Source organism: Cyanistes caeruleus, unplaced genomic scaffold, assembly GCF_971803275.1.
Source record: "Cyanistes caeruleus unplaced genomic scaffold, bCyaCae1.hap1.1 HAP1_SCAFFOLD_76, whole genome shotgun sequence".
NCBI lineage: Eukaryota > Metazoa > Chordata > Aves > Passeriformes > Paridae > Cyanistes > Cyanistes caeruleus.
The window spans coordinates 2,263,784-2,288,751 of record NW_028255888.1 but is presented as its reverse complement, the minus strand read 5'-3'; the positions used below and the strand labels follow the sequence as shown (position 1 = coordinate 2,288,751).

Here is a 24,968-nt window from a genome sequence, read left to right as displayed (position 1 = left end):
GATTCACACAGAGGAGGGGCCCTTCCGCTGCCCCGACTGAGGGAAGGGCTTCAAGGACAAATCCACCCTCATCACCCACCGGCACATCCACACTGGGGAGAGGCCCTACAAGTGTGGGGAATGTGGGAACAGCTTCAGCTGGAGGTCCCAAATGAGCATCCACCAGATGATCCACACAGGGGAGAGGCCCTACGTGTGTCCTGAGTGTGGGAAGAGCTTCTCAGACAGCTCTCACTTGACCAAACCCCAATGGAGGCACCACTAAGGGAAGCCCTGCAAATGCCCCAAGTGCAGGAACAGCTTTGTGCACTGCTCCAGCTTCATCCCCCCTTGAAGGACTCATGTTGGCAAGACACCTGGTGATCCATGTTCCCTGTGATCCACACCTGTACCTCTTCCTGCCCATGGCAATATCATGATTTTGCATTGTGGAATGTGAGGGTCTGACCATGGCCCTGTCATTAGATTCAATCCCATCTCAGATCATTGCCAGGGGCAGGAAAAGGACTCGCTCTCTCTCTTCCAGTCATGAGAAAATACGTGGCCAGGAAGAGCCAGTTGCTGGTGTTGTAGTTTTCCCTGTAAATAGTTTGTCTTATCCCTCCTGTTACCAAAATTGTTTCTGTTCCTGTTTGTTCCTTATCTCGTTGCTGTTCCCAGCAAATTGTTCTTATCCCAACCTGGGATCTTTGCCTTTTGTGCTTTCCATGGCAGGCAGGAGGGAAGTGAGTGGCAGCGTGGTTTTAGGGGAGCAGGAAATTGGGGAATCCCATTCCTGAAGCCCAGCCCGTGGAAACCGAGCATCCCAGCTGGTGCCAGGCCTGGTTGCCGTGGCAGCAGCCTTGGGAGCGGGTCCCTGGCTGGGGGCTGCAGGAACCTCTTCCCTCTGGTGCCCAGGGACAGGAGTGGAGGGAGCAGCTGGAGCTGAGGCAGGCAGGTTTAGGCTGGATGTGAGGAAAAGGTTTTCCCCCGAGGCTGCTGGGGCACTGAACAGGCTCCTCAGGGAGGGCTCCCAGCTCCAGGGCTGGCTGAGCTCCAGCAGCACTTGGCCAGTGCTGCCAGGCCCAGGCTGGGATTGTTGGGGTGTCCTGTGCAGGGCCAGCAGTTGGACTGGAGGATCCCCATGGGTCCCTCCCAACTCAGCCAATTCTGTGGCTCTGGGATCCCATGAGCCTGGGGATGGGACTGCAAATGGTTGCCATGGCAATGGGCTCTGGCTCCAGGCCTGAGCTGTTGTCCACGGCAACAACTGAGGCATGGGGTCTTCACAGAGCTGCCAAGGGACTGACCATAGCAACAGGGGACTGTGATGGTTGCCATGGAAACAGACCATAGCAACAGGGGACTGTGATGGTTGCCATGGAAACAGACCATAGCAACAGGGGGCAGTGGTCATTTCCATGGAAACAGACCATAGTTAGAGGGGACAGTGATGGTTGCCATAGAAATAAATCATAGTAACAGGGGGCTGTAATGGTAGCCATGGAAAGAGACCAGAGCAACAGGTCCTGGTGATGGCTGCCTACCAAGGATCAGATTTGTTACAGACCCTCAGAGGGGATCCATGGGGCCATTCCCAGAGTCTCCAGGCTGTTCAAGAGCTGCAATGTCACAGGCACAGACAGGGGCTACAGAGAGACCTCCCAGGGCTTTCTGGGGATGCTGAAGAGCCGTGTGGTCAGACACAGTCACAGTAATTCCAGGGGACCTTGGGCTGCAAAGGCACCGCTCTGTCACAGGCACTCATGTAGGCTCCACGGTGACATCCCAGGAGTCCCCAGGCTGCCAAAGAGCCGGGATGTCACAGACAGTCCCAGGGCTTCCTGTAATGGGCAGAGTGGGAGCTTCTGGCAAAAGCTTTATTTCTTTATTGGAGAAACTCCTGCTGAGTCATGAAGTGGAGAAATGACACTCAACAGCCACCGTGGATCCTCAAACCCCTCCAGAATGCCTAGACTTACAAATCCCTTCTAAGCAAAGAGACTGGAAGCAGCTGGATCCAATTGCAGCCCCAGACTTTCTCAAAAGGTTTATGTGTACAGATTGGACAGGTGGAATTGAACCGTAATGCAGTTTGTCCCACAGGATTAAAAATGGAATACCATCTGTCTGTTGCCGCTGAAGATGAATAGATCACATGGACACAGGTTGAGGTGTGGTGAAAAGAAGAGAGAGTTTATTTTTCCTCCCAGGATTTATAGGCTTCTGACCATGGCCAGGGATTGGATGGTCAGGATAACACTTTCTCACTGCACTGGCCATGAGAGATGCCCATCACAAGACGTGTAACAGAAAGAATGTACACATATCTATGTTTACAGTTACTGTCCTGGGAAAGAACTTAGAAAACTATGTTAGCAAACTCAGAGGCTGAGTTTTCAGAGTGACAAACTCGAATTAAAATAAATAGATGGGCCTTGCTAAAATTAAAGGTAGATAGAGAGGCCTTGCTAAAATAGAGGTTAAGCATTGGCTAATAACTAATTGTCAACGTTATGCTTGTTCAGTTGGGCTTAGAGTGAGACATAAAGTATCTGGTAAAGAACTTCAAGAACATAAGACAGTTGCAAATCAGAAACTCATTGAAGATATGAAACAAGGAGCCCAGCCAAGGGTCCATTTGTCACTTTGCATTGAAAAGGTTGAAAGGGCAGAACGAGGAAGAGCCATATCCCTTCCTCCCTTCTGTGACCCCTCCTCAGAAAAAGACCACCGACCCATTTCAAGGAGCATGCTTAATTGCTTTTTTTCCTAAGTAGCATAGGAAGTGAAAAGTTGGTGGGAACTGGGTCATGAATATGTATTTGTATTCAATACTTCTGTAAATAAAAAGCCTGTATTCACCTGTGCTTGGGGCCGTGTGTATTAAGGGGTGACCTGACACATCAGCCCAGCACTGTGAATAAACATACACTTTTTAACCATAAAACAGTTAAAGAGTCTTTGTCTGTCTCAGTTGGATACCAGATCATATCCATATTTTAGTAAATCAGCCTTAAAATGAATCCAAAACTTGCATGTGGAAAAAAGAAAAGAATTTGGGGGTTCGGGAAGAGTAGGATGGATTTTGTTAACAGCAGATAGGAAAAAGCACCAACAGAAGGAACAATTGTTTTTGGAACACTCCCATGTGGAGTGACAGAAGAAGGTTATAGTCTTGAGCTCAGATTTGTTTTTGCAAGTGAAACAACAACAACAAGAACAATGATGATAATGATTAAAATAATGATGATAATGATGATAATGATGATGATGATAATGATAATAATATAATACAATAATATACATTTATATACATAATTAAAAATAGATAATGTGAAATAATGTTGACAGTACTGATTTGTGAGCTTTATCTGCTCACTGTAACACTAAACACCTTACAAAAAAGGACTGGCAAAGACCCAAATGTCAGTGGTAAACTTTTGTGAATTGTATACACAGAATAAAGGAGGAAGGGGTGAAATTGGCTGTTTTTATAGGGTTTGGTGATGCTGTGATGCCGAATGCTTTGTCTGTTCCTGTGAAAAGCACACTGATTAAGACTGCTGGGTTTTTCATGTACCACACTATCTACAAGCTGCGGGATTGGTTGAACAGGTGACGGAGTTGTTAAAAGAGCAGTTGATAAAATGAGGAGATGGGAACCTGTCCTGGTGGAGAACCCATCTCCCAGATGTGTTCCATGCCCTTAACAATGGGCCCACTGGGGAAATGGAAAGCCCTGGGTGTGCAGGGCTGCACCCAATTTGCAAACACAACCATGGACAGTGAGACTTGGACTGCCTGGGAAACGGTTCTGGGTGTGATGGCCCCTGACAGGGCCACCCCAGAGGCTGCAGGGCTGGACCTTCATGCACTGGAATTAATTAGGAAAAAGCCAAAGCAAATGAAAGTTAACAATACAAGAATAGGAATTCAGATTCCTCCAGGATGCTTTGGTTTGGTAACTGCTCACTTGAGCTTGGCCTTGCAAAGTGTTGATGTCATGGGAGGAGGAATTGATGCAGATTATCAAGGAGAAATTGAAGTAAGTCTGTTAAACAATAATGAACAAGATTTTGTTTTCCAACCCCATGGCAGGATAGAACAGTTATTAATATTGCAGTTTTAAAAACAATTGTGAAAGAAGGACATCTACCTCAAATTACCTCTGTTCATAGAGATCAAGAGTTTGGATGCACCAGTCCTAATAATTGGTCCAGAGGCCAAATGGCCCTCCAGAGGCAGCTGAAGGAACAGCTCTGGGGAAAGACAACACTGGTTGAATCCTGAGACCTGGGCAGGAACAATGGGAATATATCCCTGCAGCCAAGTGTTCTCTGACACAACAAGCTGATGTTATGGGATATTGTTTTACAGATGCTGCCAGACCAGATCTCCCTGTTTGCCCCAATGACCCCTTTGGAAAATGCTCTGATGCACGGGGCTCCATGTGAAGGCAGATGTGACACTGAGGGACTTCCACACCAATTCCAGCCAGGAGCCTGGGTGCCCATCAGGGACTGGGACCTGGCACTTCTCCAGCCGAAGGGGAGAGGATCCCAATTTCCAGCTCCTGGCTGGAATTGATGTGCAAATCCCTCAGTGTCACATCAACCTTCACATGGAGCCCCGTGGATCAGAGCATTTTCCAAAGGGGTCGTTGGGCCAAACAGGGAGATTTGGTCTGGCAGCATCTGTAAAACAATATTGACTTGTTGTGGCAGAGAACACTTGGCTGCAGGGATATATTCCCATTCTTCATGCTCAGGTTTCAGGATTCAAACAGTGTTGTTTTTCCCCAGAGCTGTTACTTCAGCTGCCTCTGGAGGGCCATTTGGCCTCTGGACCCACACTCTGGACCAATTATTAGGACTGCTGCATCCAAACCTTTTAATCTCCACAAACAGTGCTGATTGGAGGTGGATCTCCTTCTTTCACAATCGTTTTTAAACTGCAATATCAATATTTGTGATAACCTGCCATGGGGTTGAATCATCCAATCTTGTTCATTCATTTTGAACAGAATTTCTTTAATTTCTCCTTGATAATCTGCATCAATTCCTCCTCCCATGACATCAACACTTTGCAAGGCCAAGCTCAAGTGAGCAGTTACCAAACCAAAGCGTCCTGGAGGAATCTGAATTCCTGTTCTTGTATTGTTAACTTTAATTTACTTCGGCTTTTTCCTAATTAATTCCAGTGCATGAAGGTCCAGCCCTGCAGCCTCTGGGGTGGCCCTGTCAGGGGCCATCACACCCAGAACAATTTCCCAGGCAGTCCAAGTCTCACTGTCCATGGTTGTGTTTGCAAATTGGGTGCAGCCCTGCACACCCAGGGGTTTCCATTTCCCCAGTGGGCCCATTGTTAAGGGCATGGAACACATCTGGGAGATGGGTTCTCCACCAGGACAGGTTCCCATCTCCTCATTTTATCAACTGCTCTTTTAACAACTCCTTCACCTGTTCAACCAATCCCGCAGCTTGTAGAGAGTCTGGTACATGAAAAACCCAGCAGTCTTAATCAGTGTGTTTTTCACAGGAACAGACAAAGCATTCCTCATCATAGTATCAACAAACCCTATAAAAATAGCCAGTTTTATCCGTTCCCCCTTTATTCCTTGTATACAATTCACAAAAGTTTACCATTGACATTTGGGTCTTTGCCAGTTCTTTTTTGTAGGGTATTTAGTGTTACAGTGAGCAGCCAAAGCTCACAAATTGGTATTTTCAGCATTATTTCACATTATTGAGTTTTGGTTATATATATAAATATATATTATTGTGTTGTTATTGTTATTGTTATTATGTTACTTGCACAAACAAATCTGAGCTCAAGACTAAAACCTTTTTCTGTACCTTCATGTGGGAGCATTCCAAAAGACAACTGTTCCTTCCGTTGGTGCTGTTAAGAAAATCCATCCCTGTCTTCCCAAACCCACAAGTTCTTTTCCTTTTTCCATATGCAATGTTTGGATGCATCTTAAGACATCCTGCGGTTCAGCCTCTTTTAACCGACTGCCCCACTGCTCGCACGGTGCTCCCACCTCAGCCCCACTCCAGAGCCAGTGAACTCTGGGGAGGGCTTCCCTTCTGGGAATTTGAGATGGGACAGATTCCTTACATTTACATTTAAAAAGTGATATTTTGTTGTGATCTGGCCAGACTTTGCCAATTTTGTTTCACCAGTGGGCAGGGTCAGCACCAAAGGCACAAACACCACCTGAAGGAATCAGTGTCACTTACTGCAGCTCCAAGCAGCAAAGGATCACAAAAGGAGCAGCTCAGCAATGCACCCAATCATCACTGCCAAAGATTGCCCGCAGGCATTAACAAAGATCCAGTTCCCCTCAGACTTTGCCATCCCCAGATCCACCCATCAGCTGGGGATGCTGTCACAGCCAAGGACTGGAGAGCCACTCCTGGACACTGGGAAATCCTGCAGGTGCCTCCAGCCACAGGTGAGGCTCAACCTCCGCTGTGAGAGAGGGCCGGGCTTTGATAGTGCTGAATAAACAAACTGACAGCACTTCTGCTGTGGGAACATCTGGTTTCATCCTCCTCTTGCGTCCCTACCAAAGCCTGGCCAGGCCTCAAGGAGGAACCAAGGGAGTTGACTCTGTCCATACACCCCAAACAAGGCCAGATGTCCGATTGAATGGCCTTGTCTGGCTTCTAAACACAGAAAGGTCAATCCATGTTTCATTGATGAGTGGATCCATCTATCACAGTGCTAATGACCATGCATATTTCAGTAATGAGCAGACAGACAGATAACCTCTGGTTGGAAGGTTCATCCAGAGGTCACCTTTGGCTCAGGGCCTGTTGTTCAGGCCTCACTCAGGGCCTGTTGTTCAGACCTTGGCACTTCAGGGACGAGGTTTAGTGCTGGGCTTGACACTGCTGGGTGACTGGCTGGACTGGATGAGCTCAGAGGCCTTTTCCAGCAAAATGGATTCTATAATTGCAGGATTCTATCTGCTGCATTCAGCTAGGTCCATTACTTAGCAGCATTACTTTGGCCCAAAAGCCCCCTCTTGCTCAGCTCTTGTGGCCTGAGGCTTCAGCTCCTTCAGCTCCTGGTGCTGAGCTGCTCATGCTGAATGAGATGACTCAGAGAGAAGAATACAGTTCATCCAATTCCTTCTGGGACACAGAGAGGGGAGGTGTGAAAACAGGAGCATTGTTTGGTGTGGCCTCTTCTCTGCCCTTCACACCTTTCAGGGCTTTGAACCAGCCAAGAGCTTTCTCCAGGAGTTCAATGAAGCAGCTGTTCCTGCTCCCAGGTCTGGCTCTTCCCAGTCTCTGACCTTGACTGCTTTTGTCCCTCTTGCTGTGCCCTCTGCTCCCCCAGGGCTCGGTGGCTGCTGCCCAGGACTGTGGGACTGGCACAGATCAAGGGGTCGAGCCCCTCCTTTCTGTGCCCTTGGAGCTGCCTGGTCACAGCAGCCTTTTCCATCTGGAAGCTCCACATGGAGAGGGAGTCCCCAGCTCTGTTCCTGGCGTAACGTGCAGGAGCCCAGGGCTGCCATCTCAAGTCCCTGCTGGCACTGAGGGCTCCCAGGTGCCTCAGGCTGTTTTGACAGCGCTGCACAGGGAGGGAAGCATGGCAGAGGCTGCACTGAAAGTCAGCTCCATGTGCTGATGTTGGTACTGCTGCGGGTGCTGGCACTGCTGGTGCTGGTGATGGTGGTGGTGCTGCTGGTGGTGCTGGTGGTGCAGGTGCTGGTGGTGGTGCTGCTGATCCTGCTGGTGCTGCCACTTATGCTGCTGGTGGTGCTGCTGATGCTATGGCTGGTGCTGCTGGTGCTGATCCTGCCCCTGGTGCTACTGCTGGTGCTGCTGGTGCTGGTGCTCCTGCTGGTACTGGTGCAGGTGCTGGTGGTGCTGCTGCTGGCACTGCTGCTGCAGCTGCTGCTGCTGGTGGTGCTGGTGGTGGTGCTGCTGGTCCTGCTGCTGGTGCTGCTGGCACTGCTGGTGCTGCTGTTACTGGTGCTGGTGCTGCTCGTGCTGGTGGTGGTGCTGGTGGTGATGCTGGTGCTGGTGGTGGTGCTGCTGGCACTGCTGGTCCTGCTGCTGGTGCTGCTGATGCTGCTGCTGGCACTACTGGTGCTGCTTGTGCTGGTGTTGGTGCTGGTGATGATGGTGCTACTGGTGCTGCTGCCTCTGCTGCTGCTGGTACTGCTGGTGTTGCCACTGGTGCTGCTAGTGCTTCTGCTGGTGCTGCTGTTGGTGGTGGTGGTGCTGCTGCTGCTTCTGCTGGTGCTGGTACTGCTGGTGCTGCCACTGATGCTGCTGATGGTGCTGCTGGTGCTGCTTCTTCTGGTGCTGCTGCTGGTGCTTGTCCAGCCCCTGGTGCTGCTGCTGATGCTATGGCTGGTGCTGCTGCTGGTGCTGCTGGTGCTGATCCTGCCCCTGGTGCTACTGCTGGTGCTGCTGGTGCTGATGATGCTGCTGCTGGTGCTGGCGGTGCTGGTGCTGCTGCTGCTCGCACTGGTGGCAGTGCTGCTGCTGGTTCTGCTGGTGCTGCTGGTGCTGGTGCTGCCACTGATGCTGCTGGTGGTGCTGCAGGTGCTGCTGCTGCTGCTGCTGCTGCTGTGCTGGTGATGCTGGTGCTGCTGGTGCTGGTGCTGCTGGTGCTGGCACTGCTGGTGCTGCCACTGATGTTGCTGGTGCTGCTGCTGGTGCTGCTGCTGCTGCTGTTGCTGCTGCTGCTGATCCTGCCCCTGGTGCTACTGCTGGTGCTGGCGGTTCTGTTGCTGCTGCTGGTGCTGCTGCTAGCACTGCGGTGCTGGTGGTGGTGGTGCTGCTGCTGGTGCTTCTGGTACTGGTGCTGCTGGTGCTGCTGGTCCTGCTTCTGGTGCTGCTGCTGGTGCTGCTCTTGGTGGTGGTGGTGCTGTTGGTGGTGCTGCTGCTGTTGCTGCTGCCACTGATGCTGCTGGTGGTGCTGCTGATGCTGCTTCTTCTGGTGCTGCTGCTGCTGGTGCTGGTCCAGCCCCTTGTGCTGCTGCTGATGCTATGGCTGGTGCTGCTGCTGGTGCTGCTGGTGCTGATCCTGCCCCTGGTGCTACTGCTGCTGCTGCTGCTGCTGGCACTGGTGGTAGTGCTGCTGCTGGTTCTGCTGGTACTGCTGGTGCTACTGGTCCTGGTGCTGCAGGTGCTGCTGGTGCTGCTGCTGGTGATGCTGGTGCTGCTGGTGCTTCTGCTGGTGCTGCTGCTGGTGCTGGTGGTGCTGCTGCTGCTGCTGGTACTGGTGCAGGTGCTGCTGGTGCTGCTGCTGGCACTGCTGCTGGTGCTGCTGGCACTACAGGTAGTGCTGCTGGTGCTGCTGCTGGTGGTGCTGCTGGCGCTGCTGCTGGTGGTGCTGCTGGTGCTGCTGGTGCTGATCTTGCCCCTGGTGCTACTGCTCGTGCTGGTGGTGCTGCTGGTGGTGCTGGTTCTGGTGCTGCTGGCACTGGTGGTGGTGGTGGTGCTGGTGCTGCTGGCACTGCTGCTGATGCTGCTGCTGGTACTGGTGCTGCTGGTGCTGGTGCTGCTGGTGCTGGTGCTGCTCGTGCTGGTGGTGGTGCTGCTGCTGGCACTGCTGGTGAAGCTAGTGCTGGTCCTGTCCCTGGTGCTGCTGCCGCTGCTGGTTCTGCTGGTACTGCTGGTGCTGCTGGTGCTGCTGGTGCTGCTGCTGCTGCTGCTGCTGTTGCTGCTGCTGCTGGTGCTGCTGGTGATGCTGGTGCTGGTGCTGCTGGCACTGCTGGTGCTGTTGGTGCTGGTGCTGCTGGTCCTGCTGCTGCTGCTTCGGCTGCTGGTCGTGCTGCAGCTTTTGGTGCTGGTGCTGGTGCTGCTGCTGCTGCTGGTGGTGCTGCTGGAGCTGGTTCTGCTGGTACTGCTGGTGCTGCTGCTCGTGCTGCTGCTGATCGTGCTGCTGGTGGTGCTGCTGCTGGCGCTGCTGGTGAAGCTGGTGCTGGTGGTGGTGCTGGTACTGCTGGTGCTGGTGCTGCTGCTGCTCCTGCTGCTGGTGGTGGTGCTGCTGATGCTACTGCTGGTGCTGCTGGCACTGGTGCTGCTGCTGGTGCTGCTGGTGCTGCTGCTGGTGGTGGTGCTGCTGCTGCTCCTGCTGCTGGTGGTGGTGCTGCTGATGCTACTGCTGGTGCTGCTGGCACTGGTGCTGCTGCTGGTGCTGCTGGTGCTGCTGCTGGTGGTGGTGCTGCTGCTGCGTTCATATTTCCAGCACTGCCCCACACTGAGGGATCAGATCCAGGCACTGCTGCTGCTCCCTCGGGACCAGCCCCACTTTGGTTGTTGCTGTCAGTGCCAGCACAAGCCGTGCCTGGAGCAGCAGGTGCAGACAGTGCCCCAAGGCCAGGGGCTGGAGGGGTCCCTGGGCTGGGGCTGGGAGGGAGCTGCCCCTTGTTCTCCCTCTGCCTCACGCAGAGCTGGGCCGGGCACAAGTGGGGCAGCAGAGCCAACAGGGAGCCTGCGAGTCTCTTCCAGCCGTGCCTGCTCAGAGTTTGGCCTTGGAGCTTCAGGTGGGCAAAGGCAGCTGCTCTGCTCCCTCTGCATGTCCCTGTGTTCAGCAGTGCTGCTCCATCAGTTTGAGCCCAGCAACGGGGAAAAGCCTCAGCCCTGCAGGGCCAGGAGCTGCTGGGCTCTGCCTGAGCAGCTCAGCCAGCGGGAAGGGAGCTGCTCCACACAGGAACCAGGAGCAAAGGACACTTCTTTTTCATAGCATGATTTCTGTTTTAAGGGGAAAAATGCGGAAAAATAAAAGAAAAAAAAAAATTCTATAAAATGTGAAAGATAAAAACAGAACCCAAGTGTACAGTGAAAAATCTTCTCTAACTTTGAATTAAGGTGTAATTGGTCTTTTGAAACATAAAACTCAGTTATTTAATTTGTAAATGTGCTGATGGCATGATGCATCTTACCGGCCTCAGGAACCTTTTTGAAAAAGTTGTTTGGGTTGGATTCCAATATTGTTATTTTAAATTGTGGTGAAATTGGAGTGAAGCAAGAAGAAAGTGCTTTGCGCCTTGCCAGCTCCAAGCAGCACTGGGAATCTAAACTCTGTCAAACCCCAAATCCTTTAGAAGATGCCCTTCCTTCTCACCCTGTGAATGAGCTGCACATTCCCTTTCAAACATTCAGGGGTTTCTTAAAGATGCAAAGTCCCACTTACAGCTTTTTGCTCTGGTTTGGAAGTGCAGAGGGGCGATTCTTCATCCATCAGCTCCAGACTGCACTGCCTCAGGAACACAGCAGTGGCACTTCTAGAGGAGGAAGAAAGTGCAATTGCACAATTGCAGCCAAAAAGAAAGGAAGAGTGGGACACAGAAAACATCCTGTGCAGATGCAGGCATTCAGCTGGGACTGTGGAGAGTTTGTGTCCTTGCCAATTGGATGTGTGTCCCTAAGTGCAATCTCTTGGCCTGCAGGAGAGTCTCACTCACCTGCAAAAGCAGAAAGCTCAGGCGCTGTGCTGGGAACGGGCTCGTGTGATGCAAAGCTGTCAGAGCAATGGGAGGGCAGGGTGAGCCCAGCTATGCCTGGGGCTGAGCCCAGCAGAGCCCTGGCAGAGCCCAGAGCAGCCTCAGCATCCACAGAGCCCGGCTGCAAGGAGAGAAACCAGAAACTGCCCGTCAGCTGAAGGCTCCTGTCCCCTTGTCCCAGCCACCCGCAGTGCCCAGGCCATGCCGGCCGTGCTCAGAGCTGGGCCCAAAGCTGCCCATCACTGCTGCCTTTGGGAGCAGAGCAGGAGGGCAGGCCATGTGCCCAGCCTGCAGCCAGCCACGGCAGACCCAGCCCCTCAGCAGCTGTCCAGAGACAAAAAGCAGCTTGGCAGCCAACTGAAGAATTGGTTGCATCCACCCCAGCCAAGGGGGGAACCTTTGGTGCCTGGCCAGGCTGTGCCATGCCCAGATCTGGGAGCATCCCCTGGCTGTGGACTCACCTGCAAATTGGGCGTGGAGCGAGTCTTTGAAGAAGACATGCCAGAATTGAAATCCATCATCTTCAGCTGGCCAGCTGGAGGAAGAGATTGCCATCCTTGAGGTTGCCCTTGGTGTCTCCAGCAGCAGCCCCAGCTGGTAACAGCTTCTCCAGGGGCTCCTTCTCCTTGCCTAGGGGCCAGACCAGGCTGTCAGTGCTCTGCCCAGGGTCCCAGCCATCAGTGAAGCAGACAAGCAAAAGCAGGGGGAATGGTGGCCACCAGTGCTTGCCACACCAGGTGTCCAGCTCAGCTCCAGCCCAAGAGCTGTGTGTTCCCTTCTGATGACCCCTGCTCAGAGCTACAGGCACGACAAAAACAGCCTGGTTTGCTTTGCCACCAATTGCCAAGAAATGTGTGGAGCTGTTACCTGCCAGGCCCCTGGATCCAACTGTGCATGTGGATCTCTCCCATCTCCTAGGGCAGATGAACAGCCTGCATCCAAGGATCGCGCAAAAGGTCTTCTAAGGATGGCCTGTCCGAGGGTTGCATGGACAAACACCTCTTAATAATATCTTGGCATTCTGAAGAGAGAAACCAGGAATCACCAGTCAGTTGGAGAAGTTGCCGCCCCCTTCCAGTGCCCAGGCCATGCTGGGTGTGCCCAGAGCTGGGCCTCAACTTCCCCATGGATTCCCTGTTTGCAGGAGAGCAGGACATGTGCCACCTCCTCAGCAGCTGCCAGAGCAGGATGCTCACTAGCCCACAGCTGTCTCCCAAGCCTGGTGTTCCCCCTGTGCCCAGAGATGAGGATTCACCTTGGGAGAGCCATCGTGGGAACAAGATCCGCCCCCAGATGATCTGCTGGCCCCTCATGAATGGGTGCTTCCCTATGACCAGCTGGTAGAGCAGGAGGCCCAGGGACCAGATTGTTGCTGCCTGGCCATGGTAGCGTTGCTGGTGGATCCACTCTGGTGGGCTGTAGGACAGGGTTCCTGTGGAACACAGATGGAGCTCATCAGGGGGATGCTGCTGCTCCCAGAGCCTGGCCCCAGCATCCCTGGGCATGTGGGGGCTGCCCCAGCGGCACACGGGGTGACCCACTGCCCTCTTGCCAGCACCTGGCACTTGGCTACAAACCCAGGGTTGGAAAAGAAGCCACTGCGGCTGGAAGAGGGCAGCAGAAGCACTGGGGAGGCCCAACCATGGCAACCAAGTAAAAACCCACCCCATGGTATAGAAAACACACTCTCCTCCCTGCCTGCATGGCCTCCAAAAAATTGTTAATAGGCCAAGGCAAATGTGGGGAGCAGAGGAGTTCAAGCCCTTCCTCGCTGACTCACTAAACTCTCTGGGGCATGGGGTCAGACCCCCTGCCCTCTGCTACCCCCATGGGGGTTTTTGTCAGGCTGGCTGTCCCAGCCCCAGCCCAGGGCACAGTGGGTGCTGAAGGCTCTTGGCAGGGCTGGGAGCTGGTCCCCCTCACACCCCCATCCAAATCAATTTGCCTCAAGCATTGATCCCATCCTGGCAGCACCACGGGGAATCCCCGGTGCCACAGCCAGGCTGGGCCATGAGATGGCCAGGAGCATCCCCTGCGAGGGCTCACCTGCAAACTGGGTGTAGGCTGTGTCTTGCAGGAAGGCGCCACAGCCAAAGTCGATCAATTTCAGCTGCCCAGTGGCCAGGTCGAGCAGGATGTTCTCCGGTTTTATGTCCCTGTGCAGGACCCCGCAGCTGCTGCAGTGCTGCACGGCCTCCAGCACCTGGCGAAAGAGCCCCCGCGCCTCCTCCTCTGGCAGGAACCTCCGCTCCGCCAGCAAATGCGAGAGGTCCTGGCACCGCTGTGGACGCTCCAACACTAACACGAAGCTGTCGGGGAGCACAAACCACTCCAGCAGCTGAATGACTGCAGCACAGCCAGAGGACACCCTGTCCAGCAGCACAATCTCCATGGGAGCACGGGTGCCGTCGGGCTGCGGGAGGAGCACGGTGCTGTCAGTGGGGCTGAGGCCGGGCCAGGGCCCTGGGACCCCTCAGCCAGCCCGGGATGCTCTGCACACCTCGCTCACCCCACGCCCGCTCTCCCCGCAGGGCTCTCGGCAGCTCCCACCCCGCCGGGCCCCGGCTCATCCCTGCCCGGCACGCCCCGGCTTCTGCCGCTGGCCCCGCACACTCACCAGCTCGCCCCAGAGCCGGACGCGATCCCGCGGCACACATTTGATGGCCACCTGCGAGCAAGGAGCAGAAGAGGCTTGAGCTCGCTGCCCGCCCCGCCGCGCCCCCGCCATCTCCTCCGCCCCCTCCTCCTCCTCCTCCTCTGCCCACCGCTCACCGGGGCGCCGTCCGAGAGTCGCGTGGCCGCGAAGACGCTGCCGAAGCCGCCGCGCCCCAGCAGCGGGCCCAGCTCGTAGCGCTGCTGCAGGGCCTCCTGCGCCTTCCCTGGGGGCGAGTCGCGGCCATCAGCGCTCGGCCCGGGGACAGGAACGGCCCCCGAGCGCTCCCCGAGCTCCCCGGGCCGGGCATCCGCAGGCGTTCCCTCATTGGAACGCGGCAGCGGCGGCTCGGGGCCAGCGGCCGCGCTGCTGAGCGGCGGAGCTCGGGCCGGGGAAGCCGCAGCGGAGGCGGCGGCAGCGGCCGCGCCGCCTGTGTCCTCCGCGGGCCCCGGGAGGAGCCGGGGCTGGGGCCGGGGCCGGGGCCGGGACCGGGGCCGGGGGCAGGGCTGAGGTCGGGACCGGAGCTGGGGTCGCGACCGGAGCCTGCGTCGGGGCTGGGGCCGGGATCGGGCAAGGCGGAGCCAAAGGGCAGCGATTCCGCCCCAGCCCCAGGCAATGATGCCCGCCCAGCAGCGCCAGCGCCAGCACAGCCAGAACCCAGCGGAGGCGAGACCACGGCGGGACGGCCGGGGCCGGGGCCGGGGCCGGGGCCGGGGCCGGGGCCGGGGCCGGGGCCGGGGCCGGGGCCGGGGCCGGGGCAACCCCGCCAGGGCCCGGGGGCGGGTCCGGGGGCGGGCCGGGGGCATGGCCCGGGCGGGTACGGGGAGAGGGAACCTGGAAGAGGGGGGGACGCAGGAAAAGGGAGACCCGGAGGGAATGTGGGTCCGTGGGAAAGGGAGAGACGGAAAAGTGATAAATTGGCTGCTTTCGCTGCTTCCACTGCTGCTGCTGCCGCCGCTGCTGCTGCTGCCGCTGCTGCCGCCGCTGCAACTGAAGCACCGGGACCGTTTGTCCCCGTGTCCGTTTGTCCGTTGCCCGCTCGGCCCCGGCCCGAGCCCCGCACTCCCCGGGCAGCCCCTGAGCCTGGCCAAACACGGGAACTTTGCCGTGTTGAGCCAAGAGCCAGAGTCTTGACTCCTGCACAGGGGCACAGGAATGCCCTTGGCTGCTGCTGTGCCTTGTCCCTGCTGAGGGTCAGACACCGTCTGAGCACATTCCCTGAATGCAGAATTTGTACCCGACCCAAGCGCTGCACTTGTGTCTCCAGCATTGCTTTCCAAGGAAAACAGGGCAAGGCAAACTGGGTATAGCTCATGCTGTTTTACAGTGTCTAAAACTTGCCAAATCTCAGATCTTAGAGGTGAGATCCATTTGGAATGAATGGGATGGAGAAAGTGCAAGATGGAAAAGGGGAACATAAAAATAAATAGAGAAAAATAGAGAAAAACATATTGGTTGTTTCTTTTGATTTGATTTTCATTTCATAAGAAAGTTGTTTCAATTTTCCCAGAATCTTCTCCACAGTCCCGTCTGTTCTTTCCAAAAACCTGTCCTGGAGAACAAGGCTCAGCTCCTGTCACAAGATGTGCCCCCAGCTGCAGCTTCTCTTGGCTTCCCACACTGTGAGTGACTGCAGCACAACTCTTGCAGCAAAGCAGAACAAATACTTGAAGCACTTGAAACTTGTTCTTTCTTTTCCTTGTGCACTGGGGAGTTGTGCCATTGGTAAGGTTTTCACTGTTACTCTTCTACCCAAAGAAAACATGATGAGGTACCGGGAATTGTTAGGGAATACAAGCCTGGATGAATGTGGAGAAAGAATCTCCAGGGTGTGCAGCCAGCAGTGGAGAGCTGATCATTCCAAATCCCCCATGGACATCTGGAAAGTGATCTGGAACATGAAGATGGGCTGACAGAGAGAGTTTGTTTCTGTGTTCAGTTTAGATGATTCTACATCTCTTGCACTGGGAGAAATCAAGAGCACAATCAGTTGATGATAAGCATCAGAACATGATAAGCTGGACCTCTCTGGATGACAGAAAGAATGTGAAAAGGAGAAAAGCAGGGAATGACTTGGTGAACTTTGTATATAAGAAGGTACATTTTTTCCTAATAATTTCCAATTCATTCCCTTTGTTTTATCCTTTTAAAAAGGCCAATTGCATCTCAGATTCCCCATGAAATGGGAACCCTGAGCTTGTGGAACTGCCTGAAAGGTGCCCTGTTCCTTTTTCTTCTGCTGCTCGGTAGAAACAGTGAAGTGAGTTGGGGAGTTCTGGGTTTTTTTTCTCCTAGTCGATTTTTTCATTTTATTTGCCACTGTAAAGGCAATTTCTGTGATGGCCTCTGTCAGTTGATTCTATTTCAGCAGCAGCAGCAGCAACAGGGCTGTGTTTGAGCACTGCAAATGTGACCTGTGTGGCTTTAATTCTCTTTGATTTTGTGCTCAGGGCCTTGAGAGCATTTGGAGATCTACTACTCATGAGGCCTTTTTAACAAGCAGTCCGAGTTCCCTGTCAGAAAAGCACAGTGGGTCGCACTGATTGAAAGAGGCAATTGCAGCTGTACTGCTAAAATTCAAGTGGCAAGCAGAAGAGGGGTAAGATCAGCTGGGATCTACAATTGCCAAGGCCAAGGCACCAACAGCCTCCTGCTGTCACCTCAGGGTGAGTAAAACAGTGCTGAAAACAGCGCTGGAACCCGATCCTTTCTTCCTCTGAGGGCTGGCTGAGGGCAGCAGAGGCGGGCCTGAGGAATCAGGGCTGTTTGTGGGGGATTGTTGCTGTAGTCCAGAATTGCCCTGGCAAAAGGCCTGGCAAGCCGAGGCAGGAGCAGATGGGAAGGGCCGGCGCTGCTGCTGCTCGTGGCCGGGAGCCCCGGCCGGGCTGGGCCGGCGCCCGCTGCGCTGCGGCTGCTGCTGCTGCCAGAGCCGGGCGGGACTCGGGGACAGGGAATGGACACGGGGGGACAGCAAAGGCCTTGGGGGCTGCAGGGATGTTGGTGCTCGGGCCAGCGCCAGCACAGAGCTTCAGCCTGCAATGAACCCCGAGGGAAACGCTGGGGAAAGGCTCCATTCAGCCTTTGTTTACTCGTCGCTATGAAGGGACCGAAATAAAAGGAGAAAGAGCAGGGCCCGGCCCCTTCTCCTTTGGGAGGAGCCCCGCGCCTGGAGCTGAGAGGGGCCGTGAGGAAAAATGAGGGGCCATGAAGGGCTTTGAGAGGCCATGAGGGACCATGAGAGGCCATGAGAGGTTTTATGGGGCCCTGAGAAGTTCTATGGGGCCATGAGGGGCTGTGAGGGGCCATGAGGAGCCTCAGCCCTGGCAGGAGGGGGTCCCACCATGTCCCCAGGGCAGGGCCGCCGTGAGGGGCCGCGAGCGCAGACGTGGCAGCAGAGCGGGCTTGGGGCACCTCTGGGAGGGGATGAGACCCTTCCCCAGCTCCAAACCACACCAAACCCGGCATTAACAGGATTTTCCGTCTTTAGAATCCACTGGCAACTTGGAGTTGAGTGTCCAGTTTAATTCTGGTGGGAAAAACAAGGGAATTTTCCCAGTGTGTGACATCCAGCCATTGTTATTTATGTCTAAGATTTAAAAGTCTTGACAATGAAAAGTAATACTAATAAATAATAATAACAACAACAAGAACAAGAAATAAAGCCCCGAATCCCAACAATTAGCTCAGAAACATATTTTTGTTTGTAGTAATAGAGTAGTACTAAAGAAATAAATGAAAGGGATTTAATTTGTAATTCAGACAAAAGATGTTTCATCTTTTTCCAAGGTTCTGGTCCCCTTCCTCCAGGGTCATTTCCTTTACTCAGCCACTTTCTAATAGCTAGAAGGGAGTTAAGGCCATTGGAAAAGACAACAGCTCCTGTTTCCAAGATTAGCAGCCACCACTCCAGGGACCCTGAATTGCCCCCAGGCACGTGTGTGCACTTGAAGGGTGAGCGGGTGTTGGGGACAGAGATCTCAAACTCCTTCTAAGGCTGTGAGAAACCCACAAGTGGCAAAGTATCATTGTGGGTCAGCTCCTGCTGAAATTCCATTCCCCCACACCCTCCAAATGGGCAGGCAGGGCTGGGCTCTGGCAGGGCTCAGTTTTGAGTGCCTTGTGCTCCCTGGCAAGGAAGTGATCCTATGAACTCTGGTATTGATGGATTGTGGTATGGCTGCTGAAAGAGGAGGGGGAATCTCAGGAGACAGGAACGTCTCTTGTTCTCCCTTCTCCCTGCAGAACCCCCTCTCCAAAGAGAAATGCCTGTGCCGGGTTTCCATGAGACCCCTTCCCTCAGGCCAGTGTCTGAGCCACTGTGTGGTCTGCAGGAGCCAAAGCCAGAGGAGTCCCAATATCAGTCACCCCACAGTCCCCACACAGCAGGAGAAAGCACTGCTTGCAGTGGGGCTGCTGATCTGTGACCTGTCCTGGTTCCATCCACCCTACTCCTCTCAGCCACAGGCACCAGAAGGATCCCAGGAAAGCCACAGTGCTGTACCAGATGTCAGGAGCACTCCCTGCTGTGGCCTCAGGGATGCTGGGTGACCTCGTCAATGAGGATCTGTGGCTGGTGATGGAATGTGTGGATGGAGGCCCTTGTCAGGAGGTTGTTGGACGCACGCATGGGGCTGAAGGAGAGATGGCAGTTGTTAGTCGGGAGGGCAGGGACCCCGCTTGTGAGTCCATTGCCTTGGACACCCTCGCCACAAGATGTCCAAGAAGTCACACAAGACTTCTTTTCCCCAAGTTCCAGCTTTATGTACAGTTACAGCAGAGAATGTTGCTTGTTTCTAGAACAAAGATCCCAGATGGAACAAGCCTTGCTGGTTATAGTCAGAAGCATCAGTGACCAAAAGTTGTATTTCCTTTGGTTTGGTCACATCTTTATTCGTTCTCAGTGTTCAGGCTGGGCTGTGGGGTGTCCTCATTTGCTGCATTTTCTGAGTTCCTCTTGGATCCTTTGAGCAATAGGTTGTGCCCTCTGAGGATCCTTTGTGCTCCTTGGTGACCCAGGAGAACCTTGCAGGCAATTTTTGGGGGAGCTGCTGCTATGATGTCACAGGAACGTTGTTGTGTCCTTGTGGTGTTCCCATTGCTGTGGGGCACAGAGGCCTCAGTGTCAGAGTGGCTCTGGGCACCTGCTCATTGCCTGAGGATCGTCCTGCCTGAGGCATTCTCAGCAGCCAGCCCTGCCCCTGATGGGTGTCCTTCTGTCCTTGCAGGGGGACAGACAGTCTGCAGACATGTGCAGCACAGCCAAAATGATCCAGCAAGCGCTTGCTGCAGTTTGCACTCTGGACTCTGGGGCTTCTTATGGGTATTTTTTAACCCACTGGGCCCCTAAGTCGAGGATTTCCCCAGGTGCACCATGTGTGCCTTTGGGATTGCTCTGGGCCTTTTGTTCTTTCACTGGAACGAAGGTGATTTTGAATGAAAATTGCCATTAAGATGCCATTTATTTGGGAGAGCTCCTCCCAACAACTTCTTAAAAAAGGGGTTGTTTGTAGCCAGCAGGGTGTGCACAGCATTTGGAATGGAGCCTGGGGGGGTTCTGTTCCCCGAGAGTCTGTGGCAGCAGATCCTGGAACTCCCTCTGTTTGCTCACCCAGCCAAAAACTGGACACAGCCTTATATTTTGTGCTGTTCTTTTGCTTGCTGTGTGATCCAAAAGGACTATGACTCCAGGAGGGAAGTTGTGAAAGTAAAATGCTCTCTCTTGGCATTAACTTGTTGTGTGGGATTTTCCAGCAGAGGCAGCTTTTTCTCCTAACAGCATCTGGTTCAGGTGAAGGTCCCCTCACACATGGATACTGGGAAGCTCCTTCTTCAGTGGGCAGGAAAAAAACCTTTGGTGTTCAGAGATCCCAGCTGTTCCCTTTCAACACCAGTATGAGCCCAGTAAGCTCCAGTATGATCCTTGTCACATGGCAGCACTCCTAGGATGATCCCATTTGCCTCTGACTAGATCAACCCAGTCAGTCCCAGGATGATGCCGTTGGTTCCCAGCACGCTTCCAGTTGCTCCCAGTCACCCCCAGTATGGGGGATGATGTGCATGGCATGTTCCCAGTCATTCTCAGATACTCCCAGTATGAGTCCAGTCACTCCCAGTATGATCCAAAACTGGACTGCTGGGAGGCTTCATGGAATCCTGGAGACCATTGTGACACTCTAGGGCCCCATGGAACCATGGTGACACCAGGTTGGCTGGGAGTGTTGATGTGCTGCAGGGTAGGAGGGCTCTGCACAGGCAGCTGGACAGGCTGGATCCAGGGCCCAAACCCAACAAGGTGAGGTTTAACAAGTCCAAGTGTCGGGTGGTGCACTTTGGCCCCAACAACCCCTGCAGTGCTACAGGCTGGGGACAGAGTGTCTGGACAGCAGCCAGGCAGAAAGGGACCTGGGGCACTGATGGACAGCAGGCTGGGCATATGGATGCTAAATCTGAGCCAGAGTACCTGTAGTTATTGCAGGCCACATAGCTCTCAGGCCTGACTGAAGCCTAACCTGGGAAATTCATGAGAAGGAATTAAAACAATTCTCAGAGATACTAAAACAGCCTTGCAGGTGTTGTTTTGCAACCTGTTGTTTCTCCTTGCAAGAGACAGTCAAGGGGGGCAGAGTGCCCCTGACCAATGATGGTGGTGTAGTACTTTGTTAACCAATAAGAGTTTCCTTTCTGTACTTTTCCACGTTTCTGTCTATAAGACAGGGCTGAAGCAATAAACTAGGAATTCTCGTGTCGTGACTCCCATGAGAGTCCATGGTCGTTCCTTTCTAGCTGTTCCCAATCGGAACAACATGGGCATGAGCCAGCAGTGTGCCCAGGTGGCCAAGAAGGCCAATGGCTCCTGGCCTGGATCAGGAACAGTGTGGCCAGCAAAAGCAGGGCAGGGATTCCTCCCCTCTACTCTGCACTGGTTGGGCAGCAACTCGAGTGCTGTGTCCAGTTCTGGGCCCCCAATTTAGGAAGGTCATGGATGGGCTGGAGCGTGTCCAGAGAAGGGACAAGGCTGGTGAGGGGTCTGGAGCACACAAGTCCTGTAAGTGATAGTAAAAGGTCTCAAAATGTTAGAAAATTTGGGGACTTATAAAGTTAGTTAGGTTTGGAAAGGCCTTGGAAAAGTTGGCCCTGGGAAATGTTAGGCCTTGTACTTGCTAAAAATCAGGTCAAAATTACACGTGTGTAATCAGTAGATGATCATGATACAATTGTTAGATGTGATTAGCTGTAATTATTGTTTAAAGAACGTGAGGAACAATGTTAGGGGGCTGGAGCGGATCAGGAGCAATCCATGCTTGGGTAAAAACAATGCATACAATAGAACAATGTAAGTTTAATAATTAATATGTGAGTTATATAATGCTAGACTATGAAAATATGTTCAACTCAAAACCAAGATGGGAGAGATTTGGGTATGTGTACCCCTGACACCCAGATCACTTAATAAAGCACCCGCATATAATCATCTGTGATTATGTGTGTTCCTGAACGCTAACAATTTAATCAGATTTTACTGGAATTTTCGGAGATATTTGTGGAATTTTGTGTAATAATTGTGGAATTTTGTGGGATTTTTGTGTAATTTTGTGGGATATTGAGGAGACTTGAAAAATTCTGAGGGATTTTTCTTCGATTTTGTGGAAATCTGTGAAGATTTTGTCGGATGTTTCTGGAATATTGTATGGTTCTGAAAAGATTTAGAAATTTTGTTGGGATGTTTGTGGAATTTTGTGGGATTTTTCTGGAATTTTCTGGGATGTTTCTGGAATTTTGAGGAATTTTGACTAGACATGAAGAATTTTGAGGTATTTTTCTTAGATTGTGTGGAAATTTGTGGAGATTTTGTGGGATGTTTCTGGAATTTGGTGGAGTTTTGTGAAAATGTAAAGAATTTTGTGGGATGTTTCTGGAATGTTGTGCGATTTTTTTGAAATGTTGTGGAATGTTCTGGAATTTGGTGAGATTTTGAGAAGACTTGAAGAATTTTGAGGGATTTTTCTAGGATGTGTGGAAATTGGAAAAGTTTTTGTGGGATGTTTCTGGAATTTGGTGGGGTTTTGAGAAGATTTAAGGAGTTTGTTGGGATGTTCATTGAATTTTGTGGGATTTTTCTGGAATTTTAAAGGACTTCGAAGAGACATGAAGAATTTTGAGGTATTTTTCTTAGATTGTGTGGTAATTTGTAAAGATTTTGTGGGATATTTCTGGAATTTGGTAGGGTTTTAAGAAGACTTAGGGAGTTTGTTGGAATGTTTGTGGAATTTTGTGGGATTTTTCTGGAATTTGGTGGAGTGTTTGTGGAATTTTGTGGAAATTGGAAAAGTTTTTGTGGGATGTTTGTGGAATTTGGTAGGGTTTTGAGAAGATTTAGGGAGTTTGCTGGGATGTTTCTGGAATTTTGTGGGATTATGACTAGACTTGAAGAATTTTGAAAGATTTTTCTTCGATTCTGTGCAAATTGGGGGATATTTTGCAAGATGTTTCTGGAATTTGGTAGACTTTGAAGAGACATGAAGCATTTTAAAGTATTTTTCTTAGATTGTGTGGAAATTTGTGGAGATTTTGAGGGATGTTTCTGGAATTTGTTAGGGTTTTGAGAAGACTTAAGGAGTTTGTTGGAATGTTTGTGGAATTTTGTGGGATGTTTCTGGAATTTTGAAGGACATTGAGGATATATGAAGCATTTAGAAGTATTTTTCTTAGATTGTGTGGTAATTTGTGGAGATTTTGTGGGATGTTTCTAGAATTTGAAAGACTGAGGAAACATGAAGAATTTTGAGGGTTTTTCTTAGTATGTGTGGAAATTTGTGAAGATTTTGTGGGATATTTCTGGAATTTGGTGGGGTTTTGAGAAAATTTTTCTTGAATTTGGTGGAATGTTTGTGGAATTTTGTGGAAATTTTTGTAGAATTTGTGGGATGTTTCTGGAATTTGGTAGGGTTTTGAGAAGATTTAGGGAGTTTGTTGGGATGTTCGTGGAATTTTGTGGGATGTTTTTGGAATTTGGTGGGATTTTTGAGGGATTTTGTAGGATGTTTCTGGAATTGGTAGACTTTGAGGAGACGTGAAGGATTTTGAGGTATTTTCATAGATTGTGTGGTAATTTGTGGAGATTTTTGTGGGATGTTTCTGGAATTTGGTAAGGTTTTCAGAAGATTTAGGGAGTTTGTTGGGATGTTTGTGGAATTCCGTGGAATGTTTTTGGAATTTGGTGGGATTTTTGAGGGATTATGCAGGATGTTTCTGGAATTTGGCAGACTTTGAAGAGACATGAAGAATTTTGATATATTTTTCTTAGACTGTGTGGAAATTTGTGGAGATTTTGTGGGATGTTTCTGGAATTTGGTGGAGTTTTGTGAAAAAGTAAAGAATTTTGTGGGAGGTTTCTGGAATGTTGTGCGATTTTTTTGAAATGTTGTGGAATGTTCTGGAATTTGGTGAGATTTTGAGAAGACTTGAAGAATTTTGAGGGATTTTTCTAGGATGTGTGGAAATTTGTAAAGTTTTTGTGGGAAGTTTCTGGAATTTGGTGGGGTTTTGGGAAGGTTTAAGGAGTTCGTTGGGACGTTCATGGAATTGTGTGGGATGTTTGTGGAATTTCGAAAGACTTTGAGGAGACATGAAGAATTTTGAGGTATTTTTCTTAGATTGTGTGGTAAAGATTTTGTGGGATATTTCTGGAATTTGGTAGGGTTTTGAGAAGACTTAGGGAGTTTGTTGGGATATTTGTAGAATTTTTTGGGATGTTTCCGGAATTTTGTGCGATTTTGACCAGACTTGAAGAATTTTGAAAGAGTTTTCTTAGATCATGTGCAAATTGGAGGAGATTTTGTGGGATGTTTCTGGAATTTGGTAGACATTGTAGAGACATGAAGCATTTTGAGGTATTTTTCTTAGATTGTGTGGAAATTTGTGGAGATTTTTGTGGGATGTTTCTGGAATTTGTTAGGGTTTTGAGAAGACTTAGGGAGTTTGTTGGGATGTTTGTGGAATTTTGGTGGATGTTTCTGGAATTTTGAAGGACTTTGAGGAGACATGAAGAATTTTGAGGTAGTTTTCTTAGATTGTGTGCAAATTTCTGGAGATTTTGTGGGATGTTTCTGGAATTTGGTGGAGTTTTGTGAAAAAGTAAAGAATTTTGTGGGAGGTTTCTGGAATGCTGTGCGATGTTTTTGAAATGTTGTGAAATGTTCTGGAATTTGGTGAGATTTTGAGAAGACTTGAAGAATTTTGAGGTATTTTTCTTAGATTGTGTGGAAATTTGTGGATATTTTGTGGGATGTTTCTGGAATTTGGTGGAGTTTTGTGAAAATGTAAAGAATTTTGTGGGAGGTTTCTGGAATGTTGTGCGATTTCTTTGAAATGCTGTGGAATTTTCTGGAATTTGGTGAGATTTTGAGAAGACATGAAGAATTTTGAGGTATTTTTCTAGGATGTGTGGAAATTTGTAAAGATTTTGTGGGGTGTTTCTGGAATTTGAGAAAGTTTTGCAAAAATGTAAAGGATTTTGTGGGATTTTTCTGGAATTTGGTGGAATATTTGTGGAATTTTGTGGTAATTGGAAAAGTGATTGTGGGATGTTTCTGGAATTTGGTAGGGTTTTGAGAAGATTTAGGGAGTTTGTTGGGATGTTTGTGGAATTTTGTGGGATGTTTCTGGAATTTGGTAGGGTTTTGAGAATATTTTTCTGGAATTTTGTGGGATGTTTCTGGAATTTTGTGGAAATTGGAAGAGTTTTTGTGGGATGATTCTGGAATTTGGTGGAGTTTTGCGAAAATGTAAAGAATTTTGTGGGAGGTTTCTGGAATGTTGTGCGATTTTTTTGGAATGTTGTGGAATGTTCTGGAATTT

The 24,968-nt window shown here is 51.2% G+C and overlaps 3 protein-coding genes across 3 annotated transcripts in view; all 3 read right to left on the bottom strand.

Moving 5' to 3' along the window:
- Positions 1 to 24,968, bottom strand: part of LOC147646935 (uncharacterized) — a 592,289-nt gene that overhangs the window by 242,451 nt on the left and 324,870 nt on the right. The window lies entirely within an intron of this gene.
- LOC147646948 (uncharacterized) lies at positions 5,933 to 12,369 on the bottom strand. The gene is made up of 3 exons (XM_086872709.1): positions 12,326 to 12,369; positions 8,745 to 9,915; positions 5,933 to 8,692 (listed from the first exon to the last, which is right to left on the bottom strand). Exons 1-3 carry the CDS (start codon positions 12,367 to 12,369, stop codon positions 7,607 to 7,609), a joined length of 2,301 nt encoding a protein of 766 aa, XP_086728835.1. The 3' UTR covers positions 5,933 to 7,606.
- Positions 10,010 to 24,968, bottom strand: part of LOC147646947 (serine/threonine-protein kinase pim-1-like) — a 27,887-nt gene continuing 12,928 nt past the window's right edge. The window contains exons 2-10 of the mRNA XM_086872708.1: positions 14,231 to 14,404; positions 14,076 to 14,126; positions 13,505 to 13,871; positions 12,714 to 12,890; positions 12,326 to 12,479; positions 11,920 to 12,088; positions 11,420 to 11,579; positions 11,149 to 11,239; positions 10,010 to 10,706 (exon numbers count right to left, since the gene is read on the bottom strand). Of these exons, the coding sequence (XP_086728834.1) occupies positions 12,373 to 12,479; positions 12,714 to 12,890; positions 13,505 to 13,871; positions 14,076 to 14,126; positions 14,231 to 14,404 (876 nt within the window). The 3' untranslated portion in view covers positions 10,010 to 10,706; positions 11,149 to 11,239; positions 11,420 to 11,579; positions 11,920 to 12,088; positions 12,326 to 12,372. The remainder of the gene's footprint in view (positions 10,707 to 11,148; positions 11,240 to 11,419; positions 11,580 to 11,919; positions 12,089 to 12,325; positions 12,480 to 12,713; positions 12,891 to 13,504; positions 13,872 to 14,075; positions 14,127 to 14,230; positions 14,405 to 24,968) is intronic.